The following is a 15,112-nucleotide window of genomic DNA, read 5'->3' on the forward strand; positions in this document are numbered from 1 at the left end:
AAGGTTTCCATAGTCCTGAAGTCAATGGGAGTTAGGTGCTGAAATCCTTTTGAGAATATGGCCTGCGTGCTCTCTGGGATAGACCTTTTACCGTCTCTCACTTTCGTATTCCGCTCACACACGGGTCCTTTCTCACTTTAATTCCCCGCTGTTTTGCTGCTTGGCCTCTCTTCCCCCATCCCACCGCTCACATTCTCTCCTTGCCCATTGTGTCTGTGTACGCCTTGCACCGGCAAGTCTTCATCAGCAGCACTAAAATCCCCGAAGGCCACGTCTGTACCAGCACGGACCTCAGCAAAACGTTTTGTCGGGACAGCTGCGCCGCTTGTACGCTGGTAAGTGTAGACGTGGCCTAGGCCGAGCGCTGTTCTGAGTCTGACAACGGACGCCTGGAGGTGGATCCAGACCAGCTGGGGGGCTCATCTCCCACCGGACAGTGAATGAGTTTGATGCTGGCTTTCTGACACTGCATCAGCTTTTGTGCAAAGTTTTCTTTCCCCCGTCAGCTGTGCTAATTTGGCCATTCTGCAATCACCAGCCAACAAGCAAGCACTAGCAGGCTGACAGCTGTTCCAGGGTCCTGCAAGATGGAACCGCTTTTTATTTTTTAATGCTACGGACAGCTAGCCCCTAGATCTCCCTGCTACATGAGAAGAATCATTTCCCCCTTCAACCATGATGATTACTGCCCAACTAGCTGGCTTTTAAAGTGCTAGCAGGTTGACAGCCACTCCTGGATCCTACAAGCTGAAATATTCTTTTTTTAAAAAAATGCAAGATATCGTTAACCTTTGGAACTACCCCCCACATGACATGTCTGAAGCAACAGTAATAAAAAAGGATCAGCTGTCTATGTGGATGAGACCAACAACTGTGATTACACTAGGTAAGATTAAAAGGGTCTGGGCTCTCAGTCCTCATGCTTCAGGGTATAAAGTGATCAGCATCTGGGTTCATAAGTGCAGTCTCCCTTCATGGTGCAGTATTGTGCAATTAGGTGCATGCCTTCAGGGGGCACCTTTCTCTGAGGACTCTACTGGGGAAAGGAAGAGCCGGGCCTTTGTCACGTCTGTAGTGTAGACGTAGTCTCAGTTGCACAGGGCATGACCTTTTCCACAGCCCTGAACCATGCAGTTAGGTCGACCTAGTCTCTCTGGGCCTCAGTTTCCCACCTGTGCAATGGGGATAACAGCACCGCCTTACCTACAGGGTGTTGTGAGGTTCTCATCCTATGGTAGCAGGAGAAGCTTGGATGGATCTTCTCTTTATCCAAGGTACAAGGCGTTGGTAATAAGATGTTTCCCCAAGAGATGCCCTGAGCTGAGAGAATAGAACCAGTCCACAAGAACACCTGGCATTTCCCCAGCGCCTTTCATTTTAAAGCACCTGATTCCTGACTGTTCACCCCACTCCCGTAGGGCCGGTAAATCTTATGCTCCCTGCTGGCTTTATTCTTGGGGGACCCAAGGCGCAGATAAGCTGAGGGCTGTGCCCCGGGTGATGGGGAGAATCGGCAGGGAATGAACCCAGGAGTCCTGGCCTCTGAACTCCTGCATCTCACCCCCCCCACCCCGCCCCTCTGACTGTGCATTTAAAAAAAAAAACCACTTTTGATTTCAGAGTAACAGCCGTGTTAGTCTGTATTCGTAAAAAGAAAAGGAGTACTTGTGGCACCTTAGAGACTAACCAGTTTATTTGAGCATGAGCTTTCGTGAGCTACAGCTCACTTCATCGGATGCATAGCCACTTTTGATTTGTTCTCAGCTGCTGTTTATTTCTTTAACAGGGTGGGGGGCATCTCCGCGCGGCACCCCCCAGCAGAGAGACAACTCCTGGACCTGGGGCAGCTGCCCACTGGGTGGGACTTTTCCCACCGCCTCGGGTCGGGAGCAGCAACCCCCCCACGCCCCGCGCCCGTCTCCCTGCGGACGCGCCGCTCCCCAGAGGCGCCTCCCCCCAGGAGGGGCTCCCGGCGTCTCCACTACAAGAGAAGGGCGAGCGGGAAACCGGAGCGGATTCGGAGCGCAGCGGAGCAGAGGGGACGCGGCGTCCCGCTGGAGGGGCTTGCTCTGCCTTTGGGGCTTGATTCCCTCCTAGGGCAGCGCTCGGACTCCTGGGTTCCCCGTCGCGGAGTTGCTGCTCCGGACGGAGGACGCCGGGTAGCAGCCTGCAGATTAGCGCAGGAGCTAAACCCCCCCGCCGGCCCCAAACTTCCTGAGCTATTTAGAGCCGCCCCTCGGGAAGGGAGCTCGCCAGGCTCGGGGAGGTCGGGTTGCTGAAGGCAGCGCTGGGAGAACCCCACCCCGGACCCTAGGGGCGAGCGGGGAGCCTCCCTGGGGTCCCCTGGCAGGAGACCTGCCAGCTCCATTGCGGGTCAGGGCTAAGGAGAGAACCCAGGAGTCCTGCTAGCGAGCGGCCCCTTCCCCCTCCAGGGAAAGGCAGGGGTCCTGCGCTCTGCGCCCCAGGACCATGCGGGGAGCATCTGCCAGCGCCCTGCTCAACGCCTCTCTCCTGCTCCCCAACCGCTCCTGCCCCGGGGGGCTGCTCTGCACCAACAGCTCGGAGCCGCAGAGCCCCCCGCGCCTGGTGGACGCCTGGCTGGTGCCCCTCTTCTTCGCCCTGCTGATGGCGCTGGGGCTGGCGGGCAACTCCCTGGTCATCTACGTGATCACCAAGCACAAGCAGATGAGGACGGTCACCAACTTCTACATCGGTGAGTTGGGCACGGGGGCGCGGTGGGGCTGGGCACGGTGGGGCTGGGCACGGTGTGCCTGGGGCTGGGCACGGAGGAACCCTGGGGCTGGGCATGGGGGTGCGGTGGGGCTGGGCGCGGTGGGGCTGGGCATGGGGCGCGGTGGGGCTGGGCACAGAGGAACCCTGGGGCTGGGCACGGGGGTGCGGTGGGGCTGGGCGCGGTGGGGCTGGGCATGGGGCGCGGTGGGGCTGGGCACAGAGGAACCCTGGGGCTGGGCACGGGGGCGCGGTGGGGCTGGGCGCGGTGGGGCTGGGCACGGTGTGCCTGGGGCTGGGCACAGAGGAACCCTGGGGCTGGGCACGGGGGTGCGGTGGGGCTGGGCGCGGTGGGGCTGGGCATGGGGCGCGGTGGGGCTGGGCACAGAGGAACCCTGGGGCTGGGCACGGGGGTGCGGTGGGGCTTAGAAATTTAGAAAAATTTGATTCGAGCCATTAGTAGAATGATACACTGCCAAGGCGATCAAGTAAGAATCAAGAGGAGAAGAAAAAATTAACTTCCAAACAAGAAATCTCCTGGTGATTCATAATCTAATGACTATCAATCAAGACGTGGACAGGATGTGCATCTCAGGATGTGAGGGAGCAGAGGGTCTGCTATCAGTGGAGGGAGCAATGGACAATGAAGAATATAACATCAATATATATATTAGGAGTCAGCCAGAGTTGAAAATCATCTGGTAGTGTTAAAAAGCAACGGCCGAGCCTGCGTCCCAGCCCAAGAAAGCATGAGAGAAAAGAGAAAGCAAATTGTCAGAGAAAGACGCAAAAGATTTACACAGAAATCAATGTGCAGGCAGTGGCAAGAGAGCGAACCCGTTAGCAGTTGAAGATTCACGCTGGTGGATGGATGCCTCAGAAGAGAGGGGGCGTATTCCAGAGCAGTCCTTCAGGGGTTAATTTCCTTTGAAACAAAACTGACCTACAGAATTATTTGGGCTATTTAACCTCTTTGTCAAGGGCCTGGAGGAAAACATAAAATCTCGCTGCTAAAGCTGGCAGCTGACCCCCAAAACTGCAGGCGTGGTAAGTAACGTAGAAGACAGGTCACTTATTCGGAGCAATATGGATCACTTGGGCTCAAGCAAACAATATGCGTTTTAATATTGCTCAGTGTAAACGTATGCAGCTGAGAACAAAGAACGTAGGCCAGGATGGGGGTCTCTCTCCTGGGAAGCAGGGACTCTGTAAAAGATTTGGGGGCTGTGGTGGATAATCAGCTGATTAGGAGCTCCCAGTGCGATACTGAGGTCGAAAGAGCTAATGCGATCCTGGGAGGCATAAACAGGGGAATCTCGAGTAGGAGCAGAGAGGCAATTTTACCTCTGTATTTGACACTGGTGTGACCGCTGCTGGAATCCTGTGTCCAGTTCTGGTGCCCACAATTCAAGAAGGGAGTTGATAAATTAGAGGGGCTTCAGAGAAAAACCTCCAGAATGATTAAAAGATTAGAAAACCTGCCTTAGAGTGATAGACTCCAGGAGCTCAATTTATGTAGCTTAACAAAGAAAAGGTTAAGGGGTGACTTGATCACAGTCCATAAGTACCTACATGGGGAACAAATATTTAATAATGGGCTCTTCAAACTAGCAGAGAAAGGTCGAACACGATCCAGTGGCTGGAAGTTGAAGCTGGACAAATTCAGACTGGAAATAAGGCGTAAAATGTTAAGGGTGAGAGTAATTAATCAGTGGAAGAATTTGCCAAGTGTCGTTTTGGATTCTCCACCACTGACAATTTTTAATGTTTTCCTAAAAGACCTGATCTAGAATTTATTTTGGGGCAGTTCTCTGGCCTGGGCTATACAGAAGGTCAGCCGAGATCAGTGGTTCTTAACCAGGGGTATGTGTACCCTTGGAGGTACACCGAGGTCTTCCAGGGGGTACTCAACTCATCTAGATCAGGGAGTGGTGGGATGGGTTTAGGGGGGTTGCAAGTGCATGGCTGGCATTAGGGGGTGGCAAGCAGGGCAACTGCCTGGGTCCCCACACCACAAGGGACCCCACGAAGCTAAGTTACAAGCTGGGGCTCGGGCTTCAAACAAGGCTCACAAGTGAAAAACGAGTTCAAGTACCACGCTGAAGTGTAAGTACAATATTTATATTAGGGCTGCCAAGCGATTAAAAAAATTAATTGCGTGATTAATCATGCTCTTAAACAATAATTGCATCCCATTTATCTATACAGTGTTCACTTTATATTTATTTTTATTACAAATATTTTCACAGTAAAAAACAAAAGAAATCGTATTTTTCAATTCATCTAGTACAAGAACTGCAGTGCAATCACTTTATCACGAAAGTTGAACGTACAAATGTAGAATAATGTACACAAAAATAACTGCATTCAAAAATAAAACAGTGTAAAACTTTAGCGCCTACAGGTGCACTCAGTCCTACTTCAGCCAATCGCTCAAACAAACAAGTTTGGTTACAATTTGCAGGAGATAACGCTGCCTGCGTCTGGTTTACAATGTCCCCTGAAAGGGAGAACAGGCATTCACATGGCACTGTTGTAGCCAGCGTCGCAAGATATTTACGTGCCAGATGCGCTAAAGATTCACATGTCCCTTCATGCTTCAACCCCCATTCCAGAGGACATGATGACGGGTTCTGCTCGATAATGATCCAAAGCAGGGTGGACCGACGCATGTTCATTTTCATCATCTGAGTCAGATGCCACCAGCAGAAGGTTGATTTTCTTTTTTTTTGATGGTTCGGGTTCTGTAGTTTCCGCATTGGAGTGTTGCTCTTTTAAGACTTCTGAAAGCATGCTCCACACCCCGTCCCTCTCAGATTCTGGAAGGCACTTCAGATTCTTAAACCTTGGGTCGAGTGCGGTAGCGATCTTTAGAAATCTCACATTGGTACCTTCTTTGCGTTTTGTCAAATCTGCACTGGAAGTGTTCTTAAAACCAACATGGGCTGGGTCATCATCCGAGACTGCTATAACATGAAATCTAGGGCAGAATGCGGGTAAAACAGAACAGGAGCTGCTCAAGCACACGTAGGAGTGAGAGCAGGGCTTAATTTGTGCCGGGGCTTGCCAGAACTTAGCCCCGGCACCTCTGGGCCTGGCAGTTCGTAGCCCCAGCACCTCTGGGCTTGCCACATCCATTATGAAAGTAAAAAAATTGCTTGAGCCCCGCTACCCTGGCATGGCACCTTTTTCATTACAAATTAAGCATGGAGTGAGAGGCATACTGATCAGTGCCCTCAGGAAGACGGAGGCACTGCGAAACTGTGAAGGAAAGTCAAAGGAGAACTCGGGCCTTTGAGCCCCCTCGAGTGCAGGGATTCTGCAGAGGGTTTAACAAAACTCCTGACAACCCAAATCTTCGGAGTCCGTTCATGGTGATGATTTATTAGTGACTCCGGGGGAGACATTTTAGGCAGGAGCTTTCCCCTTTTTGTGCTTGAAGATCTTGTACGTTGTGACGGCTAGTTGTTAAAAACAAAACCAAACCAAACATCCCCAATACAGAGGGATATTCATTCATTCATTCCATGGTGCTTTGAAGACATTGGGCTTAATCCTGCTAGTCGTACTCAGGTGACGCTTCCGTAGGGTTTTGGCCGGCCGGACTGGGCCCTAACATGCTAAGTGTTGCTATCACTCTCGTAGACTCTTGGACACGGGTGTCGTGGTACCTCAGGTGATGCAGAAGAGCCGGAATCGGTTGTAATGAAGGTAACGGGGCTTCCTCACTGAAGCTGCTCGGCACAGATAGACCCTGTGGTTCTCTCTGGCTTTCTAGCTGCCCTGCCTAGTGTCCCCACGTTGGGGTTTCTCTGTGCCCAGGAGCTGGAAGTGACCGCTGGTAACAATGCAAAATTCTGCCCAGCCAGGGGAAATTACAGGCCATTTTCTAGGCCCGTGAAGGGCCCATTGAGGTACTGTGGGAATACTAGGAAGGAGGCTGCTTGGAGGTTGGGAATCAGTCCTAGGGAAGATCAGTATCTCTGAGAGCCCATTCGAGTAATATAGCATTCAGACTTGTGACCCGGCTATTCTGCCCTGGAGTTGCACCTCTCCCTTCGCCCCAGCAATCTCCACTCCTCCTAGCCGCAGGCATCAGTTACAACATGTAGCCGCAGGCCGGTAATTTGTCGCTTTGCATCTAGTTTCTTTGGAGAGATTTTGACCTTTTTGTGATGCCCAATGACAGAAAATTAGAGTCTAAAGTCTGCCTATCCCAGTCCCTCCCCCACCATCCTTGCATCCGCTGCTTTTACAATTAATCTCCTGGCTCATTGTGAGAATCTCCTGTTCTGTGTGCAGTAACCCAGGTTACCGAGAGCTTTTTCCTCAGCTAAAATATTGAGGGGCCTGATCCGGCACAATAGAGTCAATAGGGGCCTGATCTGCAGCTGCCCTGTGCTTTCTGTCCTCGTTTACACCTGTGCAAAGTGGGTGCAAGATGCAAGATCAGCTCACAGGTTTCCACTCACTGGTTTATGGGGTCAGTGACCAGACAAAGCGCCAGGCAGGGCTGGATCAGGCTCTTCCAAATGTCACCATCCCTTGCAGTGCAAGTAGGAGCAGGCACCTGGGATAGGACGGTGAAGTAAGTGACACTCAGCTGTACCGAACCGGCTGAAACTGCATGAATGTCTTCACCTGACTAAGGCAGCTCTGGTCAGTACTGCCTGAGCAAAGCAAACCTTCAGGGCGGCCCCACATAGCTTGCACATCCCTTATGGAAGCGCTGTCAATCCATCCGTGCTTACCAGAACCCTGCTGCAGTCCAGGAGCACAGGGGTTAACCAGGACATCCCGGCTGAACCTGAAATGAGCCAATACCACGACACCCCCTGACTCAGAGGAAACCCTGGTCCTGAGGGATATTGACTTTCTTGACCTTGATTGCTTAAAAAAATTATCGTCGTGCAATGCATTAGAGAGAGAGGGCTGGTGCCTGGTGTAAATCAGCATAATCCCATTGAAAGCAATGGCGCTACGCCTATTTACCCCAGCTGAGGACCAAGGTTATATAGATCCTCTTCCCAGCCCCAGGAGGGAGGTAAATGTGATGCCCTTTCTACAGGTGGGGAAACTGAGGCACAAGAGGGGTTTGATGACTTATCCCAGGCTGCACAGCGAGCCAAGTGTCAGAGCTGAGATTAGATCTTAGGAGTTCCTGGCTCCCAGCCCCATGCTCTAAGCACTAGACCTTGTTGCCTCTTGATGCTGACGTTACTAGAAACTCCCCCTCTGTACACCTCACAAATCTCACTCCAGGTGCTCTTTGCATATGGCCCCGATCCAGCAAGGAGCTAAGCAGCATCCGGGAAGTACTCAGCATCCTCCAGGCTCAAACTTCCACTCCGCTAGAGCAATTACTGCCCCTTAGCCAGTGTCAAGGCTCTGTGCCGTCAGGGATGGGGCTCAGCTCCAAACCCTGGGCTCCCAGCCACCCCACACTGGGGTTAGCTCACAGGGGCAAGTCTGAGACGGTTCAGAGGCTATTGAGACGGGGTGTGACTGACACCTTCTTCCAGCCCTTCATTGTGTATGTAGATTCCCTCTTGCACTGGTGTAAACCTGGAGTAACACCCCTAAAGCCAATGGAGTTAATCCAGATTCATACTAGCATACAGGAGACCCTTCCTCTCTTTTACGGCCAGCGGACCCTTAGACACCCCAATCTCCCCTCACACATTTCCTCTGAATTTGGCCTACCGGGTATAGTGGAATCTGGGAGGGAATCAAAGCTGGTTTAACCGACAGGCCCAGGAGCTGGAAGATGGAGTTATAAGCTTGCTGCAGGTGATGTTTTCTGGTCCCTTGCAGATCTTCGGCCGGTGCAAATTGACCCAGCTCCATTGACTTCACTGGAGCAGTGGCAATTCCCATCCACGGAGGCACAGCCCCTGTGAATCTGCGGGTGCCGCCAGGAAAGCAACTAACAGAGGGGTGGAACTAGAAAGGCTCCAAGTCTGGTGCTCTCTGCCCCGGACCATGCCGCTGCAAGTGGAACCACACAGTATTGGCTGCAGAGGAGACTGGCCCTTTACGTGGGGTGAAGAGGAGGGGAAATAAACCAAGGTCTGCAGCATCAGTAGAAAGAGGGTCAGTTGTTCTGGACATGTCCATTTCCCAGCAGCAAAGTCTTTGTTTCAGACCCGTTGTTGCCAGAACGGCAGGGGGGTGACGAGAACTGAAACAGCAAAGGCCAGCTCATTCGCCTTTTAAATCGACCCCGTCGCTGCCGTATCTAAGCACCTTGCCATCTTTAATGGATTTAGCCTCACCACACCCCTAAGAGGCTGTTCTCCCCATCACACAGGTGGGAAACTGAGGCACAGAGCTACTAAGTGACTTGCCCAAGGTGGTATAGGGAGCCTGTGGCAGAGGCAGGATTTGAACCGAGGCCTCCTAAGTCCAAGGCTTGTGCCCTAATCACAGCATGACCCTTTCTTTCTTTTGACAGCCAACCTTGCCACCACAGATATTATCTTCCTGGTGTGCTGCGTGCCGTTCACTGCCATGCTGTATCCCCTTCCCGGCTGGATCTTCGGGGAGTTCATGTGCAAGTTTGTCAATTACATCCAACAGGTGAGGCATTGGCTTAGGGCTTCGCTCATTACTATGGGCAGTGCTGGGGTGACTGCGGGGGATTTAGTCTTCAAAAGAGAGACTGCGTGGGCAGCAACAGGGCGAGCTTTGTCCTCTCCTTCCACGCAGGCACCTCACACATATATTTCTCATGCAGTTGCACAACAGGGCACACACCCATGCCTTGCACGGGTGCAAGCCATACACACACATGGCCTATGTGCATGCTATACAAACAGAAAAGTTAGATAAAAAACATACTCTTGCTGGAAGGTTGCAGCATAACACGACTTTATGATAAACACACAGTGACCAAAATCAGAGAGAGACAAAGCAGGCTGCTCCCTGCAGCGAGGCACAGATCTTGGCATCACCGTGGCATTCAGTTCTCTGAAAATTTCAGCTCAATATGCAGAAGCAGCAGTCCAAATGGCTAACAGAATGGTAGGAACGACTAGGAAAAGGATAGAAAATAAGACAAAAATATCATAATGCTACTATATAAATCCATGGTATGCCTACATCTTCAGTACTGTGTCCAGTTCTGGTCACCCCATCTCAAAAAGGAGAAAGTGGAGTTGGAAAAGATTCCGAGAGGGGAAACAAAGATGATCAAGGGTATGAAACAGCTTCCGTACAAAGAGAGACTAAAAAGATTAGGGCTGTTTGGCTTAGAAAAGGGATGACGAAGGAGGGATATGAGAGAGGTCTCTATCATTCTGAAGGGCTTGGAAAAAGCCACTAGAGAAGCGTTATTTACCCTTTCATGTAATACAAAAATCAGGGATCACCCGATGAAATGAATCCGCAGCATGTTTAAAACAAACACAAGGGAGTACTTCTTCACCCAACACACAGGCAACCCGTGGATCTCCGGGCCATGAGATGTTGTGAGTATAAAAGTATAAATGGGTTCAAAAAAAGGGCTAGATAAGTTTCTGGAGGACAGGTCCATCAATGGCTAATAGCCAACATGGTCAGGGATGCAACGCCATGCTCGGGGTGACCCTAAACCTCTGACTGCCAGAAGCCGAGAGTGGAAGACAGGGTGGATCGCTGCAAAATTGCCTTGTGTACATTCTCCCTGAAGCATCTGGCACTGTTGGAGATGGGATACAGGGCGAGATGAGCCATTGGTCTGACCCATTTTGGCAGCACTGATGTTCTTATGTAAATCCCCCCACCTTGATTTAGGCTGACATTTTCCAGACTAACTGGAAATGTCCCAGATGGCACACGTCCATACACAGCCTGCAAGCAAGGCCAGGAACCCCCCTGCTCTTGCGGTGGCAGCTTGCATTTCCAGCACACCACACCACGCAAACCGAGATCATCGGCTTCCAAGGGTAGAATACTCGGACACAGAGAGCCAGATACTCCGCTGCTGTGTATTGCCATATCTCTGTTACAGTCGATCTGGCGCCAAGAATGCACGGGGTGGGTGCGTGGATGTGTGGTTCCCCAGCCAACTCCACTCCAAGGCGCTCCCCTCTCCGCTTCTCCCTCCCCTGGCAGGTCTCCGTGCAGGCCACCTGCGTCACCCTGACGGCCATGAGCGTGGACCGCTGGTACGTGACCGTGTTCCCGCTGCGCGCTCTGCGCCAGCGCACCCCCCGCGTCGCCGTCGCCATCAGTGTGGGCATCTGGATCTGTGAGTAGAGCCGGCGTGGGTAGGGGAGACTGGGGAAACGTGGCCCTCCGAAGTGGTGCCGGGCAGCTGGGGTGAGCTGGCCGGGAGGGGCTGTCACTGGCGCTCTCAGAGGAGGAAGGGGGGTGGAGAGATCCATGTGGGCATGAGGGGACAGAGCCTGCTGGGTAAGGGCCCCTTTATTTTTTAAAGAAATCGCCTAGAACCATTTATGCAACCCCTGGCCCAACCCCCGACCCAATAAATGTCAGGGTTCAGATAAAATGGGACCTGCATCTGAACCACCCCTGGGCGTGGTTTGCAAAGCCAAGCCCTACCTGGGGAGGTTGGGGATGTTCAAGGATGGGGGCTGAAATAGGAATTTCAGGGGATGTAAGAAGGGAGGGAACAGCTATAACACAGGCATGAGCTGAAGCTGCTGGCTGTATCCAGTGGAGTCCTTCCCCACCCTCGGGGAATGGACCGTTGGCACCTATCATCCTCATAACCTGGTTCTGAACCTTCCCTTTGTCCCTCCAACTCATTCCCCCTGCGACCCATGAGCCTTCCTGGTTCTGGCTTGGGTCTGTCCCTCCATCCTGCTCCCCCACTGGCTGGGATCCTGGTTCAGTTCAGTTCGGTCCCTTCATCCCCTGCTGACCACTAAAGCAAGCACCCAGCCTGGCGCTGGGTCCCTGACTCTGGCCTTGCTGCCCACGGCAGGTTCCTTTATCGTCTCCACCCCGGTGCTGATGTACAACAGGTTGACGGAGGGCTACTGGTTCGGGCCGCAGACCTATTGCAGTGAGTCCTTCCCCTCCGCCTCCCACGAGAAGGCCTTCATCCTTTACAACTTCCTGGCCGTCTACCTGCTGCCCCTACTGACCATCTGCGTCTGCTACATGGCCATGCTCTACCAGATGGGACATCCCACCGTGGAGCCCGTCGATAACAACTACCAGGTACCTGGCTCCTCCCCCCTGCACTCCCCGCACACACCCATAGGGGGCGTGTGCATGCATAGATCTACATAAGACCTGATCTCCAGAGGCTTCCACTGGCTCCAGCAGGAGTTGATGGTGCTCAGGACTCCTCGACCACAGGGCCAGATTCATCCCTGGCCTCTGTATCCAACGGTGCATGTACAGTGATGCTCGGGTGCATGGCCTGTGTCTGCAGATACTTGCATATACATGCACCTGTGTCCACATGCTTGTGAACAACACACGCTGCCATTTGCACCCATGCACCCACCGTTTTGTTTGCACATGAATGCATGCAGAGGCACCCACCGATACTTGCACGTGTGACCCACCCCATGTGATGCTCTGTTGCCCCCGGTGGTGGCCCATAACTAGAGGTGGATAAGCTTGCCACGGCACTGTTCTTTTAGTTCAGGCAGCAGAGGTTCATGCGCTCCAATCCAGAGGTCCCAGGTTCAATCCCCACTGCCAGCCACCTCCTAGGGGTGTGGTGTTATACACACATGCAACCACTTTGTGTGTATACCTCTTTGCACATGTCCACCCACTGGCATGATGGCTCAACTCCCACCAGAACGGCCTGGCTGTGAATGCTAACACACACACCCTGTCTCTGTGGCTTGCAAGGTGCAGCAGCTGGCCGAGCGCTCTGCGGCGATGCGGGCCAAGATCTCCCGCATGGTGGCCAGCATCGTGGTACTCTTCACCGTCTGCTGGGGGCCCGTGCAATTCCTCATCCTCGTCCAGGCCTTCAGCCCCAGCTTCCAGCACAATTACTACATCTACAAGGTGAAGATCTGGGCCCACTGCATGTCCTACACCAACTCCTCCGTCAACCCGATCGTTTACGCCTTCATGGGCCTCAACTTCAGGAAAGCCTTCAGGAAGGTCTTCCCCTTCATCTTCAAGCAAAAGGTGGGCTGCACCCATGCGGGCAACACCAACATCAACACCGAGATGCACTTCGTGTCCTCGGGCACATAGGGGGGTGGACATGCCCCTCCCTGCCCAGAACATGAGACCAGATGACTCTCTTTGCTGATAAGAACTTGCAGCTCGTAGAGTCTTTCATCCCAAACTGCTTTACAAACCATCTCACTCACCATTGTAATGCAGCCACCTCTGGAGTGGAAGGCAGCAGCTGTTTGTATAGCCCAGAGCAACACTGCCTGGCAGTTTAGGACAGAAAGTGAAGGAGGACACTCCGAAGGAGAGGCAGGCAGGTGGTATGTAATCACCCCAAAGAGACCAGGGCTAAATGGCTAAACCATTCCCACTAAAAACGGCCTGGGACTTTTAACCCCATAGAAACAGAACCTCTGCTTTTCCTTTGAAAGATGTGCTCCTGAGGGCATTCAGCACCAAAAAATTAACAATTCTGCGCACAATATTTTAAAATTCTGCAAGTTTTATTTGTCAATAAATAAATACAGGGGCTCCAGCATGGCAGTGGGGAGCACGAAGGTGGGAGATCACGCTGCAGCCCCCCCATCCTCGCCCCCGGGACATGGACTCAGCGGTGAGGCTGCAACTGACCCTGACACAGCACAAGGCCTGGGCTTGCCCCAGAAACACCCTGGGGCCCTGCCCCTCTGCGCCAGGCACACCAGGCGTGGGACAGGCAGGCTCAACCAGGCAGAATCCAAGAGTGGAGGGGCTCAGTTTGGGGGGATCCAGGTCTGGGGTGAGAGGATTCTGTGTGGGACAATCTGGGAGCAGGCAGCTCAGTGGTGGGTCTAGATGTGGGGGGATCTGGATACGCAGGCTCATTATGGGGGGGGCGTTTCCAGGTGCATGGGTAATGGGACTCTTCCAGGTGAAGGTGGGTGGGGCTCAGCGGAGGGGTCTGGGTGTGGGGGTCTCAGCAGGGGGGCCTGGGTGCTGGGGGAGTGGGTCTTGGTGGGGTGGGGGTCTGCGTGCAACTAGTTGGGGGTCAGTTGCATGGGAATCTGGATGTGAGGGATCAGGGGGGTGCAGGGCGTGGGGCTCGTCAGGGTGGGGGTTTGAGTGCAGGGAGCTCAGTGGGGGGTGGTCTGGGTGCACAGGTGGGGAGGCCAGAGGCAGGGGGTCTGGGTGGAAGGGGCTCCAGAGGCAGAGGTTGAGGTTCTGTGGGGTGGGGTTGGGTTTAGGTATGGAGGGCTAGTGGGGTTCTGGGTGTACAGGGTTAGGCTTGGCGTGGGTGTCTGGGTATGGGAGGTCTGGATGCATGGGGGTTGGGCAGATGGGGGATCAGGTCCCCATACAGTGACCCTTCTCCCTGCAGCTGAGGAGCGATGGGGACAGGAAGCAGGGGAGGATGCTGAGCTTCCTGCAGCTGGTGGGGGGGGGTCTGACACAGCCCCAGCCACTCCTTGCAGAGGAAGAGGAAGTCCTGTCCTCTCCTGCCTCCAGCCTAGCCAGGATTAGCAACTGATCCTGGCTCAGGGTAGGAACCACTGGCGGGGGTGGCCCCAGCCCTGCAGTGATTTACCTCTCCGCCGGCTGCTCTGGGTGTCTGAAACGATGTACCTATGCAGCTAGGGAGTGGTGCGGGGCTGGCTCTTGCAGCTTCCCTTGGCTTCCCTGTCAGAAAGTCATTTTTCTTCAGGGAAGCAAAGAAATTGGCGGGGGACATGAATTACGCGCATGCGCAGTGGCGCAGAATTCCCCTAGGAGTAAAGATGTCACCCTCCCTCCAACAGCACCGAGCTCACTCAGTGGAGGAGAGCGCCACCTTCTGGATCACTAGCAGCACCTTGGATGTTACTTCATCAGTCTCCCATCTAAGTGGGGTCCAGCAAGACCGTCCAGTAGCTCAGCCCAAGCTTGGACTTGTTGTGTAATTCACCCACCGTGTTAGACCTGGCTGTGGGGAAAGGTTTATATCTCAAATCCAGGGAATTGCTTCTGTTATATAAACACTAGACTGGGCTGGTTTCCAGAGGCACTCATCTAGGGTCAATGAAAACCCAACCATCTCCCTACAAATCCTCCCAGCCATGGCCACTGAAAACTGGGGACCATCATTAAGGACTCACTTAATGGAGGGTTTGGGAATAAACTTTTCCTGGGGTCAGGTCTAACTTAAGTAATTATGTGGCTCCCATCACCACGGCATCTGGCCACCTCACACTCTTAGCCTCCCATCCTCTGGTCATGCAGAGAATTATGGGAACTGTGATCCCCTTTTTACAGAGGGGGAACTCAGGCACAG

The 15,112-nt window shown here is 53.3% G+C and overlaps 1 protein-coding gene across 1 annotated transcript; it reads left to right on the plus strand.

Annotated features, from left to right (window-relative positions):
* The first annotated feature begins 1,914 nt into the window (after positions 1-1,914).
* Positions 1,915-13,373, plus strand: KISS1R (KISS1 receptor). The gene is made up of 5 exons (XM_007072187.3): positions 1,915-2,713; positions 9,185-9,309; positions 10,825-10,960; positions 11,660-11,898; positions 12,547-13,373. Exons 1-5 carry the CDS (start codon positions 2,470-2,472, stop codon positions 12,901-12,903), a joined length of 1,101 nt encoding a protein of 366 aa, XP_007072249.2. The 5' UTR covers positions 1,915-2,469; the 3' UTR covers positions 12,904-13,373.
* Positions 13,374-15,112: the final 1,739 nt, after the last annotated feature.

This window comes from Chelonia mydas, chromosome 25 (genome assembly GCF_015237465.2).
Source record: "Chelonia mydas isolate rCheMyd1 chromosome 25, rCheMyd1.pri.v2, whole genome shotgun sequence".
Taxonomy (NCBI): Eukaryota; Metazoa; Chordata; order Testudines; family Cheloniidae; genus Chelonia; species Chelonia mydas.

Excerpts from the sequence above, each read along its gene's own strand:
- KISS1R (XM_007072187.3), top strand. The coding sequence starts at position 2,470 with ATGCGGGGAGCATCTGCCAGCGCCCTGCTCAACGCCTCTCTCCTGCTC. Across the intron at positions 9,310-10,824 it reads TTGTCAATTACATCCAACAG|GTCTCCGTGCAGGCCACCTG; the intron begins GTGAGGCATTGG and ends CTCCCCTGGCAG. Across the intron at positions 10,961-11,659 it reads CAGTGTGGGCATCTGGATCT|GTTCCTTTATCGTCTCCACC; the intron begins GTGAGTAGAGCC and ends TGCCCACGGCAG.